The sequence below is a fragment of the Theropithecus gelada genome, chromosome 11 (assembly GCF_003255815.1).
Source record: "Theropithecus gelada isolate Dixy chromosome 11, Tgel_1.0, whole genome shotgun sequence".
Classification (NCBI taxonomy): Eukaryota; Metazoa; Chordata; class Mammalia; order Primates; family Cercopithecidae; genus Theropithecus; species Theropithecus gelada.
In genome coordinates this window covers 8,263,639-8,278,350 of record NC_037679.1, presented here as the reverse complement: position 1 = coordinate 8,278,350, position 14,712 = coordinate 8,263,639, and the positions used below count along the sequence as shown (strand labels likewise).

The 14,712-nt window shown below is 51.8% G+C and overlaps 1 protein-coding gene and 1 pseudogene across 7 annotated transcripts in view; one reads left to right on the top strand and one right to left on the bottom strand.

The window, feature by feature from the left end:
• LOC112634205 overlaps positions 1–14,712 on the bottom strand; it is a 209,622-nt pseudogene that overhangs the window by 167,803 nt on the left and 27,107 nt on the right. The gene's annotated exons all lie outside the window — the stretch shown is intronic.
• Positions 996–14,581, top strand: LMBR1L (limb development membrane protein 1 like). Of its 6 annotated transcripts, XM_025403364.1 has the most exons (18): positions 996–1,412; positions 4,668–4,752; positions 4,968–5,169; positions 5,753–5,786; positions 6,811–6,950; positions 7,145–7,248; positions 7,891–8,017; positions 8,541–8,609; positions 8,750–8,814; positions 9,161–9,233; positions 9,325–9,408; positions 9,505–9,581; positions 10,143–10,220; positions 10,369–10,442; positions 11,054–11,144; positions 11,251–11,317; positions 13,608–13,769; positions 13,985–14,581. In XM_025403364.1, exons 3-18 carry the CDS (start codon positions 5,154–5,156, stop codon positions 14,050–14,052), a joined length of 1,329 nt encoding a protein of 442 aa, XP_025259149.1. In that variant the 5' UTR covers positions 996–1,412; positions 4,668–4,752; positions 4,968–5,153; the 3' UTR covers positions 14,053–14,581. The 6 variants fall into 6 exon arrangements, with proteins under 6 accessions (XP_025259149.1, XP_025259151.1, XP_025259148.1 ...); XM_025403366.1 differs by lacking the exons at positions 4,968–5,169; positions 5,753–5,786 and having other exon boundaries at positions 996–1,083; positions 1,228–1,412; XM_025403363.1 differs by lacking the exon at positions 4,968–5,169.

Below are 14,712 nucleotides of genomic sequence, written 5' to 3'. Positions count from 1 at the left end.
TATTTATTTATTTATTTATTTTTTGAGACGGAGTCTCGCTCTGTCGCCCAGGCTGGAGTGCAGTGGCCGGATCTCAGCTCACTGCAAGCTCCGCCTCCCGGGTTCACGCCATTCTCCTGCCTCAGCCTCCCGAGTAGCTGGGACTACAGGCGCCGCCACCTCGCCCGGCTAATTTTTTGTGTTTTTAGTAGAGACGGGGTTTCGCCGTGTTAGCCAGGATGGTCTCGATCTCCTGACCTTGTGATCCGCCCGTCTCGGCCTCCCAAAGTGCTGGGATTACAGGCTTGAGCCACCGCGCCCGGCCATGTAGTGATGTTTAAAATGAGATAATAGGCTGGGTGGGTCACGCCTTGTAATCCGAGCACTTTGGGAGTCCCAGAACTTTGAGGGTAGGAGTTCGAGATCAGCCTGGGTAACATGGCTGAGATAACGACTATACAGTGAATGGCACATAGTAAGTGGTTAGCTAATGTTTAACTCAGCCCCACTCTTCAATGATCCTTGTGGGCATTTCTTCACAAAGTTGCAGGGTATTTCTGTAGTCCTCTCTCCAGTATTTTTCAGTATTTGTTCCAGCACACACCAGGCCTTCCACAAAAATGATTGAGTGAAAACCCCTGGCGGCGGGAAACCGGGGTGGGGGTGTGGGGAGGGGCACCCCAACACAAACACACAGAAAAATGCTACTGCAGAACATCGGTTACTGGGCAGAGGTACCTTTCAGAACCCCTAGGGTGCCCTCACATCCTGCCTGGCTGGCCTGATTCAAATGGTTCATTTAACCAAGGTCAAACTAAAATCTTGGCTGCTACTAAAATCCAGGAACCGTCACTTTTCCCAGATGAGAGAGACAGTTGCTCAATTAGAATCAGCAGCGGTAGGCCCAAAAGATCCCGCCTCCTCCACAGGGCGAACCTATCACCGCTCCTCCAGCGATGAGCGGCAGCTCTCTAGGAGCCAATGAGTTCCTCCCCATGGAAGGAACCCGCCCACCCCTTGTGTCGTCACCAGATCTCTTAAAAAGATGGAACCTCAGCGGCCCTTCCTCGTAGCGAGCCTAGTGGCGGGTGTTTGCGTTGAAACGTGAGCGCGACCCGACCTTAAAGGGGAGGGAGCAAAGGAAGGACAGAGCCCTTTAAAACGAGGCGGGTGGTGCCTGCCCCTTTAAGGGTGGGGCGTCCGGACGACTGTATCTGAGCCCCAGACTGCCCCGAGTTTCTGTTGCAGGCTGCGAGGAAAGGCTCCCAGACTGGGTCCGGGTGCTCGGCGGCGGCGGCTTCCTCCCCGCTTGTCCTCCCCGGGCCCGGAGGCACCCCAGCTCCAGTCATGCTGAGCAGAGTATGGAAGCACCTGACTACGAAGTGCTATCCGTGCGAGAACAGCTATTCCACGAGAGGATCCGCGAGTGCATTGTGAGTGCGGGGCCCCGGCGGGGAGAAGCGGGGGTTGCGGGAGAGGGGTAGGTTGGGGTCCGAGCCCACCTGGTCTCAGAGCGCCGTCAAACCATGCCTGGGCCAGCGGCGGGCGACGGAGGCCTCCGTCCTAGCAGAAGGGCGGGTGCCCGGCTAGCGATCCCCTAGATGGGATCAGCTGGGTCCCTGAGCGGTAAACAAAGGCGGTCGTTTCCGTTCCTCCCCAACACGCCCCTCCCTGCCCCTCCCTCCTACCCCTCACCCAGCGCGTCTGAGAGCCTGCGGAGTCCGCCTTAGTCTGATAATCGGGGAAGGATGGGTTTGCTTCTCAAACTGGGTTGAGGGCAAACCCAGCTGACGTTGGATGAAGGGGAGAAATCGTCACTCTGAGCTTGATTCCAGAAAAGAGGGGAGGTGTAGGGATGGCAGACGGGAGGAACCTGGGGACTTGGTGGGTCATCTCCTGCTTTGGAAGAAAGGAGTCTTACTAGGGTGGATCCTAATATGTAGAGATGAGGAACAACCAAGTATCCAGGTATTCCCCCGTCTTTCTTCTTTCTCATTAGTGTTTGTTTGAAACCCTGCAAGGCTGGGTTCCCAGTCTCTCAGCCATTCCGGGGTTTCCCCAGTAAGTCGTCCTCCCAGGGCTTCAGAGGGTACCTGGCTGCTGTTCCTTAGGCCATCCCTGCCACTTAGAGCGACAGCTGAACCTGCCGCAGAGAAGTGGACTCCTCAATTCTGGGGTAGGGGTACCCAGTGGAGCTTAGGGAGTCATATCTTCTTCAGCCTTGCTTTGAATTCTCACCTCTCTCCTTTCTCCTCTGTTTCCTTCCCCAGAGCTCCCCAGGGCAACCGTCACCTCCAAATAGTAAATGGAAAGGGAATGGTTTGGGAAAACAGAAAGAAATGTTAGTAAGTGGGGGAACCCAGTGTTGGGGTCATTCCCTTCATTTTTCTCAGGCTGGGCTCTAGCCAGCCCTGGGCAGCCTATTGGAGGTAGGGTAAATTGAGCCAGGACATAATTAGGTCTGCTCTTATCTGTGAGGACAGAAAAGTATATTAGTCTGAGTGTGCAACTCCAGTAGAAGTTTGCTTTCGGCAAGCGTTCCTTGTGTGTTTCTTGGTGGACAGTCCACATGGTGGGTTGGGCATATTGCAGAGGCACAGCCAGGTCTTGAGACAGTGTCAGACAGGAGGCTCACATTCCTAGAGAACAGGGAGGGATGAGACCTTGGACAGAAGCAGCCTCCTGGATGTCTCCCCCATCCTTTAGTCCCATGAGCTGAGAACATCAGTGCTGGCTAAGGGTAGCCTGAAGATTTATGGTGCCTCCCCCACCTGGCTCTCATCCAGGGGCTGGAGCGCAACCTAGCCTCTTGGAACTGCGTGGAACTCCAGCCTGACCTTTTGAGCCCTCCCACCTTCCTGGCTATTATGCAAGCCCAGGGCAGAACACAGGCTATAAAAATCTTGCAGCTGCAATCTGAGTGGCTCCTTCTATTCTGCTTCCCTAATGTCAAAAGCTATGACTTTGTTCTGGATCGATGGCTCTCCTGCGTCTCTGTGGATTCTTCCCTCCTTGTATAGGTAGCTGTATGTGTATTCCCTGTGGGGTCAGCCCTTTCTGGAGACTGGAAGACCCATGAGACTGATCCTGTCTTCTTGGCATATCTCAAACACAATAACTTCTTTTCTTGATACTCTCTGGCCTTTTTTTTTTTTTTTTTTTTTTTTTTGAGACTGAGTCTCTGTCGCCAGGCTGGAGTAAAGTGGCACAATTTCGGCTCACTGCAACCTCTGCCTCCTGGGTTCAAGCAATTCTCCTGCCTCAGCCTCTCGAGTAGCTGAGACTACAGGTGCATACCACCACGCCTGGCTAATTTTTGTATTTTTAGTAGAGATGGGGTTTCGCCATGTTGGCCAGGATGGCCTGGATCTCTTGACCACGTAATCCTCCCGCATTGGCCTCCAAAAGTGCTGGGATTATAGGCATGAGCCACTGCGCCCAGCCAATTTTTGTAATTTTTTTGTTTGTTTGTTTTTGAGACGGAGTCTTGCTCTGTCACCCAGGCTAGAGTGCAGTGGTGTGATCACGGCTCACTGCAACCTCCGCCGAATTCAAGTGATTCTCCTGCCTCAGCCTCCTAAGTAGCTGGGATTATAGGCACGTACTGCCACACCCAGCTAATTTTTGTATTTTTAGTAGAGATGGGGGGGGTTCCACCGTGTTGGTCAGGCTGGTCTGGAACTCCTGACCTCATGATCCTCCCACCTCGGCCTGCCAAAGTACTGGGATTACAGGCGTGAGCCACCGCGCTCAGCCCAATTTTTGTATTTTTAGTAAAGACAGGGTTTCCCCATGTTGGCCAGGCTGGTCTCGAACTCCTGATGTCAATTGATTCACCTGCCTTGGCCTCCCAAAGTGCTGGGATTACAGGCGTGAGCCACTGTGCCTGGCCAAGACTCTCTGTTCTTGATTATAGAGCCAAGCTGGCCAATGGCTCCTCCTCTGGGCAGTAGAAGCTTACTTGGAATAGAGTAGGAATGAATATGCAGATTAACGTGGCGGAGTTCCGCCATCACTGTCACTTGACAGTCTAGCCAGCTCTAGAAACACTAGATATTGGGCCCTAGTTAAAGCCCACTGTTAGGGGTAGAGGATTAAATGAGGCTCTGGTTTGGCCCAGCAGACCTGATCTTTCAGGCCCCTGAATAAGCATGGAATAGAAGTTGTGACTTCGTCTAGAAACATGACACCTACTTTGGGTCAAGGCACCAGTGTGGGTGGAGGTAGGAGGGTAGGGTAGTGATGGGGTGCCAGGACAATGCAGACGTCTTCCTCCCCTCAAACCTGCTTCCCTTCCCAATAATGTGCTCCAAGTAAATTCCCTCTGGTTCTGTAACTGGTTTGAAATGTGTGTGCTTGTGCATTTCTAGGAGTTTTCTTTGCCCATTTACCAACCAGAGTTGGGCTGAAGCTATTTTCTCCCAGTGAAGTCCTTGTAGGGCTGGGCATGGTGCTGTTTCCCCAGGTGCATGGGGCAGCCCCTGTCTGGCCCTTCTTCGAGGTCCCTGGGGCTCTGACTAGAAGGAAGTACCTGGGGGATCAGAACAGAACATACTTCCAGATGGAACCCCTGGAAGTATGGAGCCTTATCTTAAGGAAGTAATGGCCATGGAATTAACAGAGAGGCCCTTGGCTGTGGAATGTGCTAAAGGTTAGAGCTTCTCATCCCAGCTCACATTCTGCTACAGATCTCAACACTTCTGTTTGCAACACTGTACATCCTCTGCCACATCTTCCTGACCCGCTTTAAGAAGCCTGCTGAGTTCACCACAGGTACTGTGATTTCCCTCCCTCCTGCCAGAGTTCCAGTTGCCATGGACCAGCCTCAGGGGAATGGGCCTATGGCGCCCACTGGGAAAGGAGCAGTGGCTGTGTGGGGCTGTTCTGGAGCCTTTGCCTCTTCAGCCTCCCTTTCTGCACAGACAGGGGCAAGGGCAGCTAGATGGAAGTGTCTTCTGGGCAAGTCATATAACATTTCTGATCTTCAGTTTCATCCTACAAAATGGGCATAGTGATGTCTACCTACTCCATTGTGTGGACCAAAGGAGGTGGTTAATGTGAAAGTCCTTTGTGAACCTGAAGTGAGCAACTGCTGGGTGAATGTCATTACGGGCACAGTCTCTGTGTCATCTCCTCTCCTAGTGCTCCCACAGCCAGGACCAGAGACCTCCCTGATGACTGGGGCACCCGGTGATGGTGGCCTTTCTCTTTATGGGGAGCCTGAGTATGCTCAGATTGCAACTTTCCTTCCCTAGACATTGTGTAATTGGAGGTGGGGGCACACTTGCCCCAGTTTCTAGCCCCAGCCTTTCCTCCTCTCAGGATGGCTCAGGATGAGTCCCCACCCAACAAGGCAGCTACCCTAGAGTAATTCCCTTGGGGACCTTCTCTGTGAATCTCCCTTCCCCCTCCTCTCTTTTCCCTTTGCTAGACCCAGCCACTGATGTAACCAACCTCACAGACTAGTTGTTTATTATATTAATATTTTGAGCATATAAAGAGGAACCTGCGATGGGAGAGATCTAGGGAGGAGGAAAGAAGTATAGGAAAGTCTGGCCTGTATTCTCTTCACCTGGGACCACTGATTTTTAAGCTGCCACCATGGCTGGAGAATAGGCTATGGAGTTCATAATGTGTGGTCGCCTGGAGCCTTCTGTTCAGCTCTGCCTTCTTTGAGGGGGCAGGGATGGGGCGGGGAGCACATTGTAATACTTACGGCCTCAGAGCTGCCCCCTGATGTCCTGCCTCTTCCCCGTGCCTCTGTCTCTTACAGTGGATGATGCAGATGCCACAGTCAACAAGATTGCGTAAGTGTCCCTGCCTCAGCACCTAACACCAGTGGTCTTTAGGAACTGGGATCTAGGGAGGCCTAGAGCTGGAGGGAGAAGGGGGAAGTCTCACACGGTGAAGAGAGAGTTTCTGTTTCCACCCCATTTCTGGCTTCCGGCTTTACCTCACCCTGGGGACGCTCAGAAAAGCTGCTGTTCCTGTCTTCCTGGTTAGGCCAGGAGCTTGTGGGAGCCTCATGGCCAGGAACATCCGCTGGGGCCTGAGTCACCGGAAATGGCTCCAGCTTGGCTTCACCTCCCAGCGACCAGAGTGGGGATGCAGATTGATAGAAAAAGAGCAGGGTGTGGGGAAGATGGGAACCCCTGAGGAAGGGGCATGCTTGGTTCTGAGAGGAAGGCCCATATTCCAGGCTGCCAGTGTTCACTAGCACATACAGAGAAAGAGAGAGAGATGACTCCTCTGAGTTGGTAGATCAGAAGGTAGCCCTCCACCCTTGATGGACCAACGAGATAGAAGTGCCCCTCTTCAGTGTATGCAGCCCAGGGCATAGACCTTGGCTATGAAGCTAGGTTTCAGTTTCCCCTTGTCCTCCTTTGCCCTCATGCCTTTGTGCAGGGTATAGCCACATAGGATGACCCTGTGCTTATCTGGGCAAAAAGAGGTAAGCTCAGAAATCCATATCCCTGAGCAAAGAAGAGAAGCCAGGCCCCCTAGCTTTGGCATCATACCTGGCATAACTTATAGGCATGTATGGGAGGACCACATTCCTGGGGACAGCCTGGGTATGTGACATGGCAGGTGACGGGCTTCCCATGAATGCCCGAAGCTGTGCCCATCCCATGAGCTGGGGCTTCCCTGGAGGTAAAGGGCTAGGGCCAGCCGGCAGTGGGTAGAACCCCAGCTGGACGGCTCCTTCCTTAGCTCTGTCATTGCTACAGCTGGTTCTGGAAGCCACAGGTGCCCTCAGGACAAATAGAACTTCTCCAGCACAGTGTAGTGAGTGCTGAGCTAAGCAAGGACACTCTCCCCTTCTCTGCCCAGGCTCGAGCTGTGCACCTTTACCCTGGCAATTGCCCTGGGTGCTGTCCTGCTCCTGCCCTTCTCCATCATCAGCAATGAGGTGCTACTCTCCTTGCCTCGGAACTACTACATCCAGTGGCTCAACGGCTCCCTCATCCATGGTTTGTGGCTCCTAGAGGCGGCTTGGGGTGGGGATAGGGAGCAGAGAGCAGATAGAGTCGGGCAGACTCAGGCAGCCGTGGGCCAATCAGTCATGTGTCGCACCTTCCCTCTCCGCTTCTCCTGCAAATGGTCAGTCTCCTGTCAGTTGCCCCTCCCTTTACTGACCATCTCTGCTTTTCCTTTTTTGCTCTAGGCCTCTGGAACCTTGTTTTTCTCTTCTCCAACCTGTCCCTCATCTTCCTCATGCCCTTTGCATATTTCTTCACTGAGTCCGAGGGCTTTGCTGGCTCCAGAAAGGTAAGTAGGGGATATGTATCCAGGCAGGAAACGGAATTCCACACACATGGTTCAACTGAAGAGATTTTAATAAAGAGGCTATTTGCAGAGGTTTAGTTAAAGGAAGTTTGAGGCTCTAGTGACAGTAGGAAGTCATTACCACCCTTAGGCCTGTAGAGACAAAGGGAGGAAATAGTTTCTAGAACCCACTAATAGCTGAAGCCAGGGATGTGAAGCTGCCCAGAGAGGAGCTGTTGTCTTTGTGTCATAATTACTGCCAAAACCATGGTGGCAGACGTGGGAGGACTCACAGGAAACATACCCTCACCTCTTTTCTACCTTCCATTCTCCTGTTGGATGCGAAACTAGAGGGCAAAGAGCTTGTGGGATGCAGACCTCAGAGGTCAGCCTCCCAGAGCAGACAACGACAAGGAATGGGTCTGGGAAAAGGAGATGCAAATGAAGAACACCTGGTATGTGGGGTGACCTTAGACTGGGGAGTGGGAAGACAGAGCAACTTAGCAGAATAAGAGGAAAACCCTCTCTCTTATCTCCTGAATCCAGACCTCTCTGGTTCCCGCAGGCTGGCCACCATCTCTCATGTCTTTCCATCCCCACACTGCCCTGATGTTAACCTCCTTCACCTGTTGCCTCCTTCCGTAGGGTGTCCTGGGCCGGGTCTATGAGACAGTGGTGATGTTGATGCTCCTCACTCTGCTGGTGCTAGGTATGGTGTGGGTGGCGTCAGCCATTGTGGATAACAACAAGGCCAGCAGAGAGTCACTCTATGGTGAGTGGCCCAGCTTCCTCCAGGCTGTGTGGCTTTTCAGTTGGCCCATGTCCACCTGCCTGGAAAGACTATAACCTACTAAAGTGGAAAAGGTTGGCACCTTCTCCCTTTGACTGAAGTTTCAAACTGATAGACATCTGGCCAAATCCAATCTGCAGAAATGTTTCATTGGCCTATGCAATGGTTTTTAAAATATGTATTATTCAGTTGCTAACATTTTAAATTGGGAGGTTTCATATTAACATCTAGATATCTAACTTTGCTTGACAAGGAGAAGATCTGGCTACATTAGTCCCTGGTGATGGGGGCCAAACAGCAGTTATACCCTTTAGTTAGGGGTTAGGATCTCCCGTTGGTTATAGGCCCTGCCATTCCCTCTTCTGCTGATGCTGGCCAGCTTTCTTCATTTGTATTACTTGCCTAACAGCTGTGGGGACTGTGCCCTTGTCTAGACTCTGAGGCCTGTCAGCCCCCAGTAAGCAAGAAGAGATGAGCTGACATCCTCTTTTTTTTTTATCCTTAGACTTCTGGGAGTACTATCTCCCCTACCTCTACTCATGCATCTCCTTCCTTGGGGTTCTGCTGCTCCTGGGTGAGTGTACAGGGTCTGGGAGGGAATGGGTAGGGTCCTTGGACCAGAGTAACCAGGCTGGAAGGAGGGGGAATGGAGGGGCATGTTAGGCAAGGGGTGGAGAGCAGGGTCTGGCAGGTGACTGGCTCTTGTTCTTACAGTGTGTACTCCACTGGGTCTCGCCCGCATGTTCTCCGTCACTGGGAAGCTGCTGGTCAAGCCCCGGGTATGTGGTATTCCTTGCTCTTTGATCCTGCAGGGTGAGCTTCCTGCAGAGCTGGAACCAAACAATGAAACAACCCTATGGTTGTGTAGTGCACAACTTGCAGAGGGCTGCAGCCTTTGTTGGTTCCTGTATCCTGTACCCCTATCATGCAGAGCTGGTCACCAGACATGCAGGACAGAATACAGGGCAACTGGGAGGGACTGAGCAAAGCTGCGGGCCACAGGGTGGTGAATGAGGGTTTGGGGGAGGCCTGAGACTACGGAGCCCTGGGAAGAACAGGGTTCTCCTGGGGCCTTTGGGTCAGGGAGCCTCTGAAAGTCAGTCTCTTCCTTTCCCCTGCCCCTAGTTGCTGGAAGACCTGGAGGAGCAGCTGTACTGCTCAGCCTTTGAGGAGGCAGCCCTGACCCGCAGGATCTGTAGTGAGTTGCAGTTCTTCCCTGATGGGATGGTGGGCTTGGCCTGGGCAGAGACTGCCCAACTTGGGAGCAACACCATCTTCTCTGCCCTCAGATCCTACTTCCTGCTGGCTGCCTTTAGACATGGAGCTGCTACACAGACAGCTCCTGGCTCTGCAGACACAGAGGGTCCTGCTGGGTATGTGGGTTGGTAGGGCTTGGGATACCTGGGTTTCCCCAAGGAGAGTAGCCCCTGGTTCCAGGTGCTTGCTGACAGCCTCCCATCCCTGCACAGAGAAGCGGCGGAAGGCTTCAGCCTGGCAACGGAACCTGGGCTACCCCCTGGCTATGCTGTGCTTGCTGGTGCTGACGGTGGGTATACCAGCCCTAGAGGTGGGGAGTGGACCCTCAGTACTCGAGGCCTTCTCAGGGAGAGGGGAGGCGATGAGGGGACCTAGTTATCATCAGTAATAGTGGTTGCTTCTCACTGAGTGCCTGCTTTTATGTCCTGCCTGTGCTGAGCACAAATGTTGAGCACATCAATCCTCATTTTGTAGATGAAGAGACAGAGTTGAGTGACTTGCCCAGGGTCACACAGGGTCAGTGAGTAGTTGTGCAGGTTTGCCCTGGCATGAGAATAAGCAGTCGATTCCCCTATGGACTCAAGAATATATCTTATCAGTTGGAGGAAGAGAGATGCCTTTTCCTGTTAATCCTTTTCGCAATCCATCCACCTAGAGGAGATGTATCTTATAATGTCCTCAAAGGCACTCTGTTGCTAATAACAGCTTTGATGAGGTCCCATACAGCTCATTGGAAGCGGAGCTAGTCTTGGAAACTGGAAATGTTGGACCAGAGTCTCTGCCCATTCCTTTAGCTCTGGGTCGAGCTGTGGTCTGGGGTGGGATGGGAGTCTGACCTTGCCTCACACAGGGCCTGTCTGTGCTCATTGTGGCCATCCACATCCTGGAGCTGCTCATCGATGAGGCTGCCATGCCCCGAGGCATGCAGGTACCAGGCTGCCCTCCCACCATATCCTTTGGGGAGGGCCTAAGAACAGCTGCGGAGAGGAGGCAGAAGCTGAGGACAGTGGGAAGGCTGGGTGCCGGGTAGTGCTGATGGTGGGGAATACTCACAGTGACACTGCCCCACTCCTCAGGGTGCCTCCTTAGGCCAGGTCTCCTTCTCCAAGCTGGGCTCCTTTGGTGCCGTCGTTCAGGTTGTACTCATCTTGTATCCTTCTGGAATACAAAAACCTGTCTCCTGGGACTCTAGACAGCACTTCTTGGACTTTGTCTCCTTTGGGACTCTGAGCAACACTGATGGGAAATGGGGCAAGTTTTCATCAACCGCGGGTTCAGAAAGAAGGAAAATACTTAATTTTGAAAGGAGAGCTAGTGGTTCAGTAGAATCTGATCAGAAGAAAATAAAAAAAGAGGCCGGATGCAGTGGCTCACACAGTGCTAATCCTAGCACTTTGGGAGGCTGAGGCGGGTGGATTTCTTGAGCTTAGGATTTCAAGACCAGCCTGAGCAACATGGTGAAACCCGGTCTCTACAAAAAATACAAAAACTTAGCTGGGCGTGGTGGTGCGTGCTTGCATTCCCAGTTATGTGGGAGGCTGATGTGGGAAGATCGCTTGAGCCCAGAAGGTCAAGGCTGCAGTGAGCTGAAATCGCACCACTGCACTCCAGCCTGGGTGACAAAGTGAGATCCTGTCTCAAAAATAAATAAATAATAAATAAATAAATAAATAAGAAGTGGGCTGAGAGAGAGCTCTGTTCCCTTTGAGATGAGTTATTAATTCTTAGGAGCCAGCCAGTTCTTCCTTAATGCAGTGGCAGTTACCTAATGGTGTCCTCAGTTGTGGGCTTCTATAGCTCTCCACTCTTCCGGAGCCTGCGGCCCAGATGTCATGACACCGCCATGACGCAGGTAGCTGGGAGGGAGTAAGGGAAGCCTCCTGTGGGGTGTGGATGGGCACTAGGTAGGTGCCTGCAGCTCTTCCACCCTCACCACTCCTTTCCCTGTTTCCACCCAGATAATTGGGAACTGTGTCTGTCTCCTGGTCCTAAGCTCAGCACTTCCTGTCTTCTCTCGAACCCTAGGTAAGTATTGAAAGGAGGAAATAAAGGAATTGGATTTTTTTGAGTACTTACTGATGTAAAGCAGGCACTTTATATACATGCTTTCTCTAATTCCCACAACAAACCCGTGAGTAGGTATTATCCGCATTATACAGATGAGGAAAGCGAGGCTCTGTAAAGTGCCTACACTGAGCTTCAGGGTACTGTTGCTGCAAAGTACATACTTTTTACATTTGCTACTGCCTCTCTTATTTACTTCTACTTTTGGTCGGGGAGCACACTTTTTTCTAAATCTTTCTCCTGGGTGAGTAATCTAGTAAATGTTCCTGTTTGAAAGATGATAAACAGAGAAGCTACCTGATTGACCCAGATTATACAGCTAGTTTGAGGCAAGGTCAAGTCAGTCTAGGACCCTTGTCTCCTGAACCCCAGGCTAGTGCTTTCTCTACACTGGGGTGTCAGATAATATACTCATTCCTTCTCCTGCCTTAAGAGCTATATCTATAATTAACTGGTTAAAAAGTTCAAGAGTGGCTGGGCGCAGTGACTCATGCCTGTAATCCCAGCACGTGGGAGGCCGAGGCGGACGGATCACCTGAGGTTGGGATTTCGAGACCAGCCTGACCAACATGGAGAAACCCCGTCTCTACTAAAAATACAAAATTAGCCAGGCGTAGTGGCGCATGCCTGTAGTCCCAGCTACTCAGGAAGCTGAGGCAGGAGAATCACTTGAACCCAGGAGGCAAAGGTTGCAGTGAGCTGAGCTCATGCCATGCACTCCAGCCTGGGCAACAAGAGCGAATCTTCATCTCAAAAAAAAAAAAAAAAAAGTTTGAGAATGTAACTAGTTCACCCCAAGGTAGTATGTGAGCTGCAGAGGTAACAACCGCCCTCCTACCTCCCCCTAAATACCACATCACCCTCTGTGTTTTATATGTGATTTCATATTTAAATCGGTTCTGGGGCCAGGCCTGGTGGCTCACGTCTGTAATCCCACACTTTGGGAGGCCAAGGTGGACGGATCGGCTTGAGGCCAGGAGTTTAAGACCAGCCTAGCCAACATGGTGAAACCCCATCTTTATGAAAAATTTAAAAATTAGCCAGGTATGGTGGCACATGCCCATAATCCCAGCTGGGGTGTGAGAATTGTTGAGCTTGGGAGGTGGCTGAGGCATGAGAATTGCTTGAACTTGGGAGGTGGAGGTTGCAGCGAGCCAAGATGGTACCACTGCACTCCAGCCTGGGTGACAGAGCAAGAGTCTGTCTCAGAACAACAACAAAAAAAAATCAGCTGTGATCCAGGCACAGTGGTTCACTCCTGTAATCCCAGCACTTTGGAAGGCCAAGGTGGGAGGAGCACTTGAGGCCAGGAGTCCTAGACCAGCTTGAGCAACATAGTGAGACCCCATCTCTACCCAAAAAAAAAGTTTTTTGTTTTTTTTTTTAATTAGCACACCTATAGTCCTAGCTATGTGTGAGACGGAGGCAGGAGGATTGCTTGGGCCCAGGAGTTTGAAGCTGCAGTGAACTAAGATTGTGCAACTGCACTCCAACCTGGGCAACAGAGCAAGACCCTGTCTTAAGTAAGACAAAACCAAATTAAATGAAACAAAAAACAGCTCTGTTTAATTCTTAACGTTATATTATTTCCACTCTACCATTTGTATTTATGCCAGGAGAATTTGTAAGACAGTAGGCTTGTGAGTCTTCCAGTTAGTTCCTTCAGGTTGGATGCAGGTAAGAATATTTACAGGTGGGGAGCAGAGTTTTTTGATTTATGATAGTATTATGAGGGGCCCAGTAAATGTTAGAATAGTGCCTGGCACAGACAGTGCTTTATGTGTTTTGTCTCATTTAATTCTTAGGAAACTGAGGCACAGAAAATTTAAGGAAATTGCCCCAGATCACACAGCTAGTTAGGGGTGGAGTTGGGACATGAACCAAAGCAGCCTGATCAGTCTGAGCGCTCAGCAACCACACTGTTCTGTCTACTAAAAAAACTTGGTGAACTGCTTGTTCCAGGCCCAGGAACAAGTAGTAGGCCCTGGGAGTTCCTGGGAACACCAGTAGCCAGAGGAGGCCCCTTACTGGAGGAGAAGATACCAGACTCTGGAAGCGAAGCTGAAGCAAGCCTAGCTGCTGACACTTTGAACAGTCCCGAACTGCTAGTCAGCTTGCCGAGTAGAATTGGGAGAGGCCAACCTATCAGTTGCAGTGTTGAAATGTGGCCACCAGGAGGCAGCACAAAGTTGGACTGGTAGCAGAAAAGGGCCTGGAGAGCCCACCTCTCATCCTGGCCTTTGTACTTCAGGGCTCACTCGCTTTGACCTGCTGGGTGACTTTGGACGCTTCAACTGGCTGGGCAATTTCTACATTGTGTTCCTCTACAACGCAGCCTTTGCAGGCCTCACTACACTCTGTCTGGTGAAGACCTTCACTGCAGCTGTGCGGGCAGAGCTGATCCGGGCCTTCGGTGAGAGGGAGTGAGGGTGCAGGCTGTTGGGGGGTGGTAGTTATCTAGGACACTCTGGATCACGGGTCACCCCGTCACCCCAGCAGGGGAGAGGGTGTGCTTCCTGCTTTGTGGGTAACATACCTCATCCACACATTCTGTGGCTTGGCTGTCTGGTCCCTAACGGACTAGACCTTTGACCTGCTTTTGACTGCCCATCTCCTCCTCTTCTCCAGGGTTGGACAGACTGCCACTGCCCGTCTCTGGTTTCCCCCGGGCATCTAGGAAGACCCAGCACCAGTGACCTCCAGCTGGGGGTGGGAGGGAGAAAACTGGACACTGCCATCTGCTGCCTAGGCCTGGAGGGAAGCCCAAGGCTAGCTGGACCTCAGGACCTGGAATCTGAGAGGGTGGGTGGCAGAGGGGAGCAGAGCCATCTGCACTGTTGCATAATCTGAGCCAGAGTTTGGGACCAGGACCTCCTGCTTTTCCATACTTAACTGTGGCCTCAGCATGGGGTAGAGCTGGGTGACTGGGTCTAGCCCCTGGTCCCAAATCTGTTTACACATCAATCTGCCTCACTGCTGTTCTGGGCCATGCCCATAGCCATGTTTACATGATTTGATGTGCAATAGGGTGGGGTGGGGGCAGGGAAAGGACTGGGCCAGGCCAGGCTTGGGAGATAGATTGTCTCCCTTGCTTCTGGCCCAGCAGAGCCTAAGCACTGTGCTATCCTGGAGGGGCTTTGGACCACCTGAAAGACTAAGGGGATAGGAGGAGGCTTCACCCATCAGCAATAAAGTTGATCCCAGGATTTGCTTTGTTTTTTTAAAGCGCCTGTCTCTGTGTGTATTTGAACAGCCTTGTTCCCACCAGTCCTGAGTCTGCCCAGTAAGAGAAGCAGAGGGGTCCTGCCCACCATCCTTTTCCTTCCCCTTCATCTATATTACTAGCATCCTTTGGG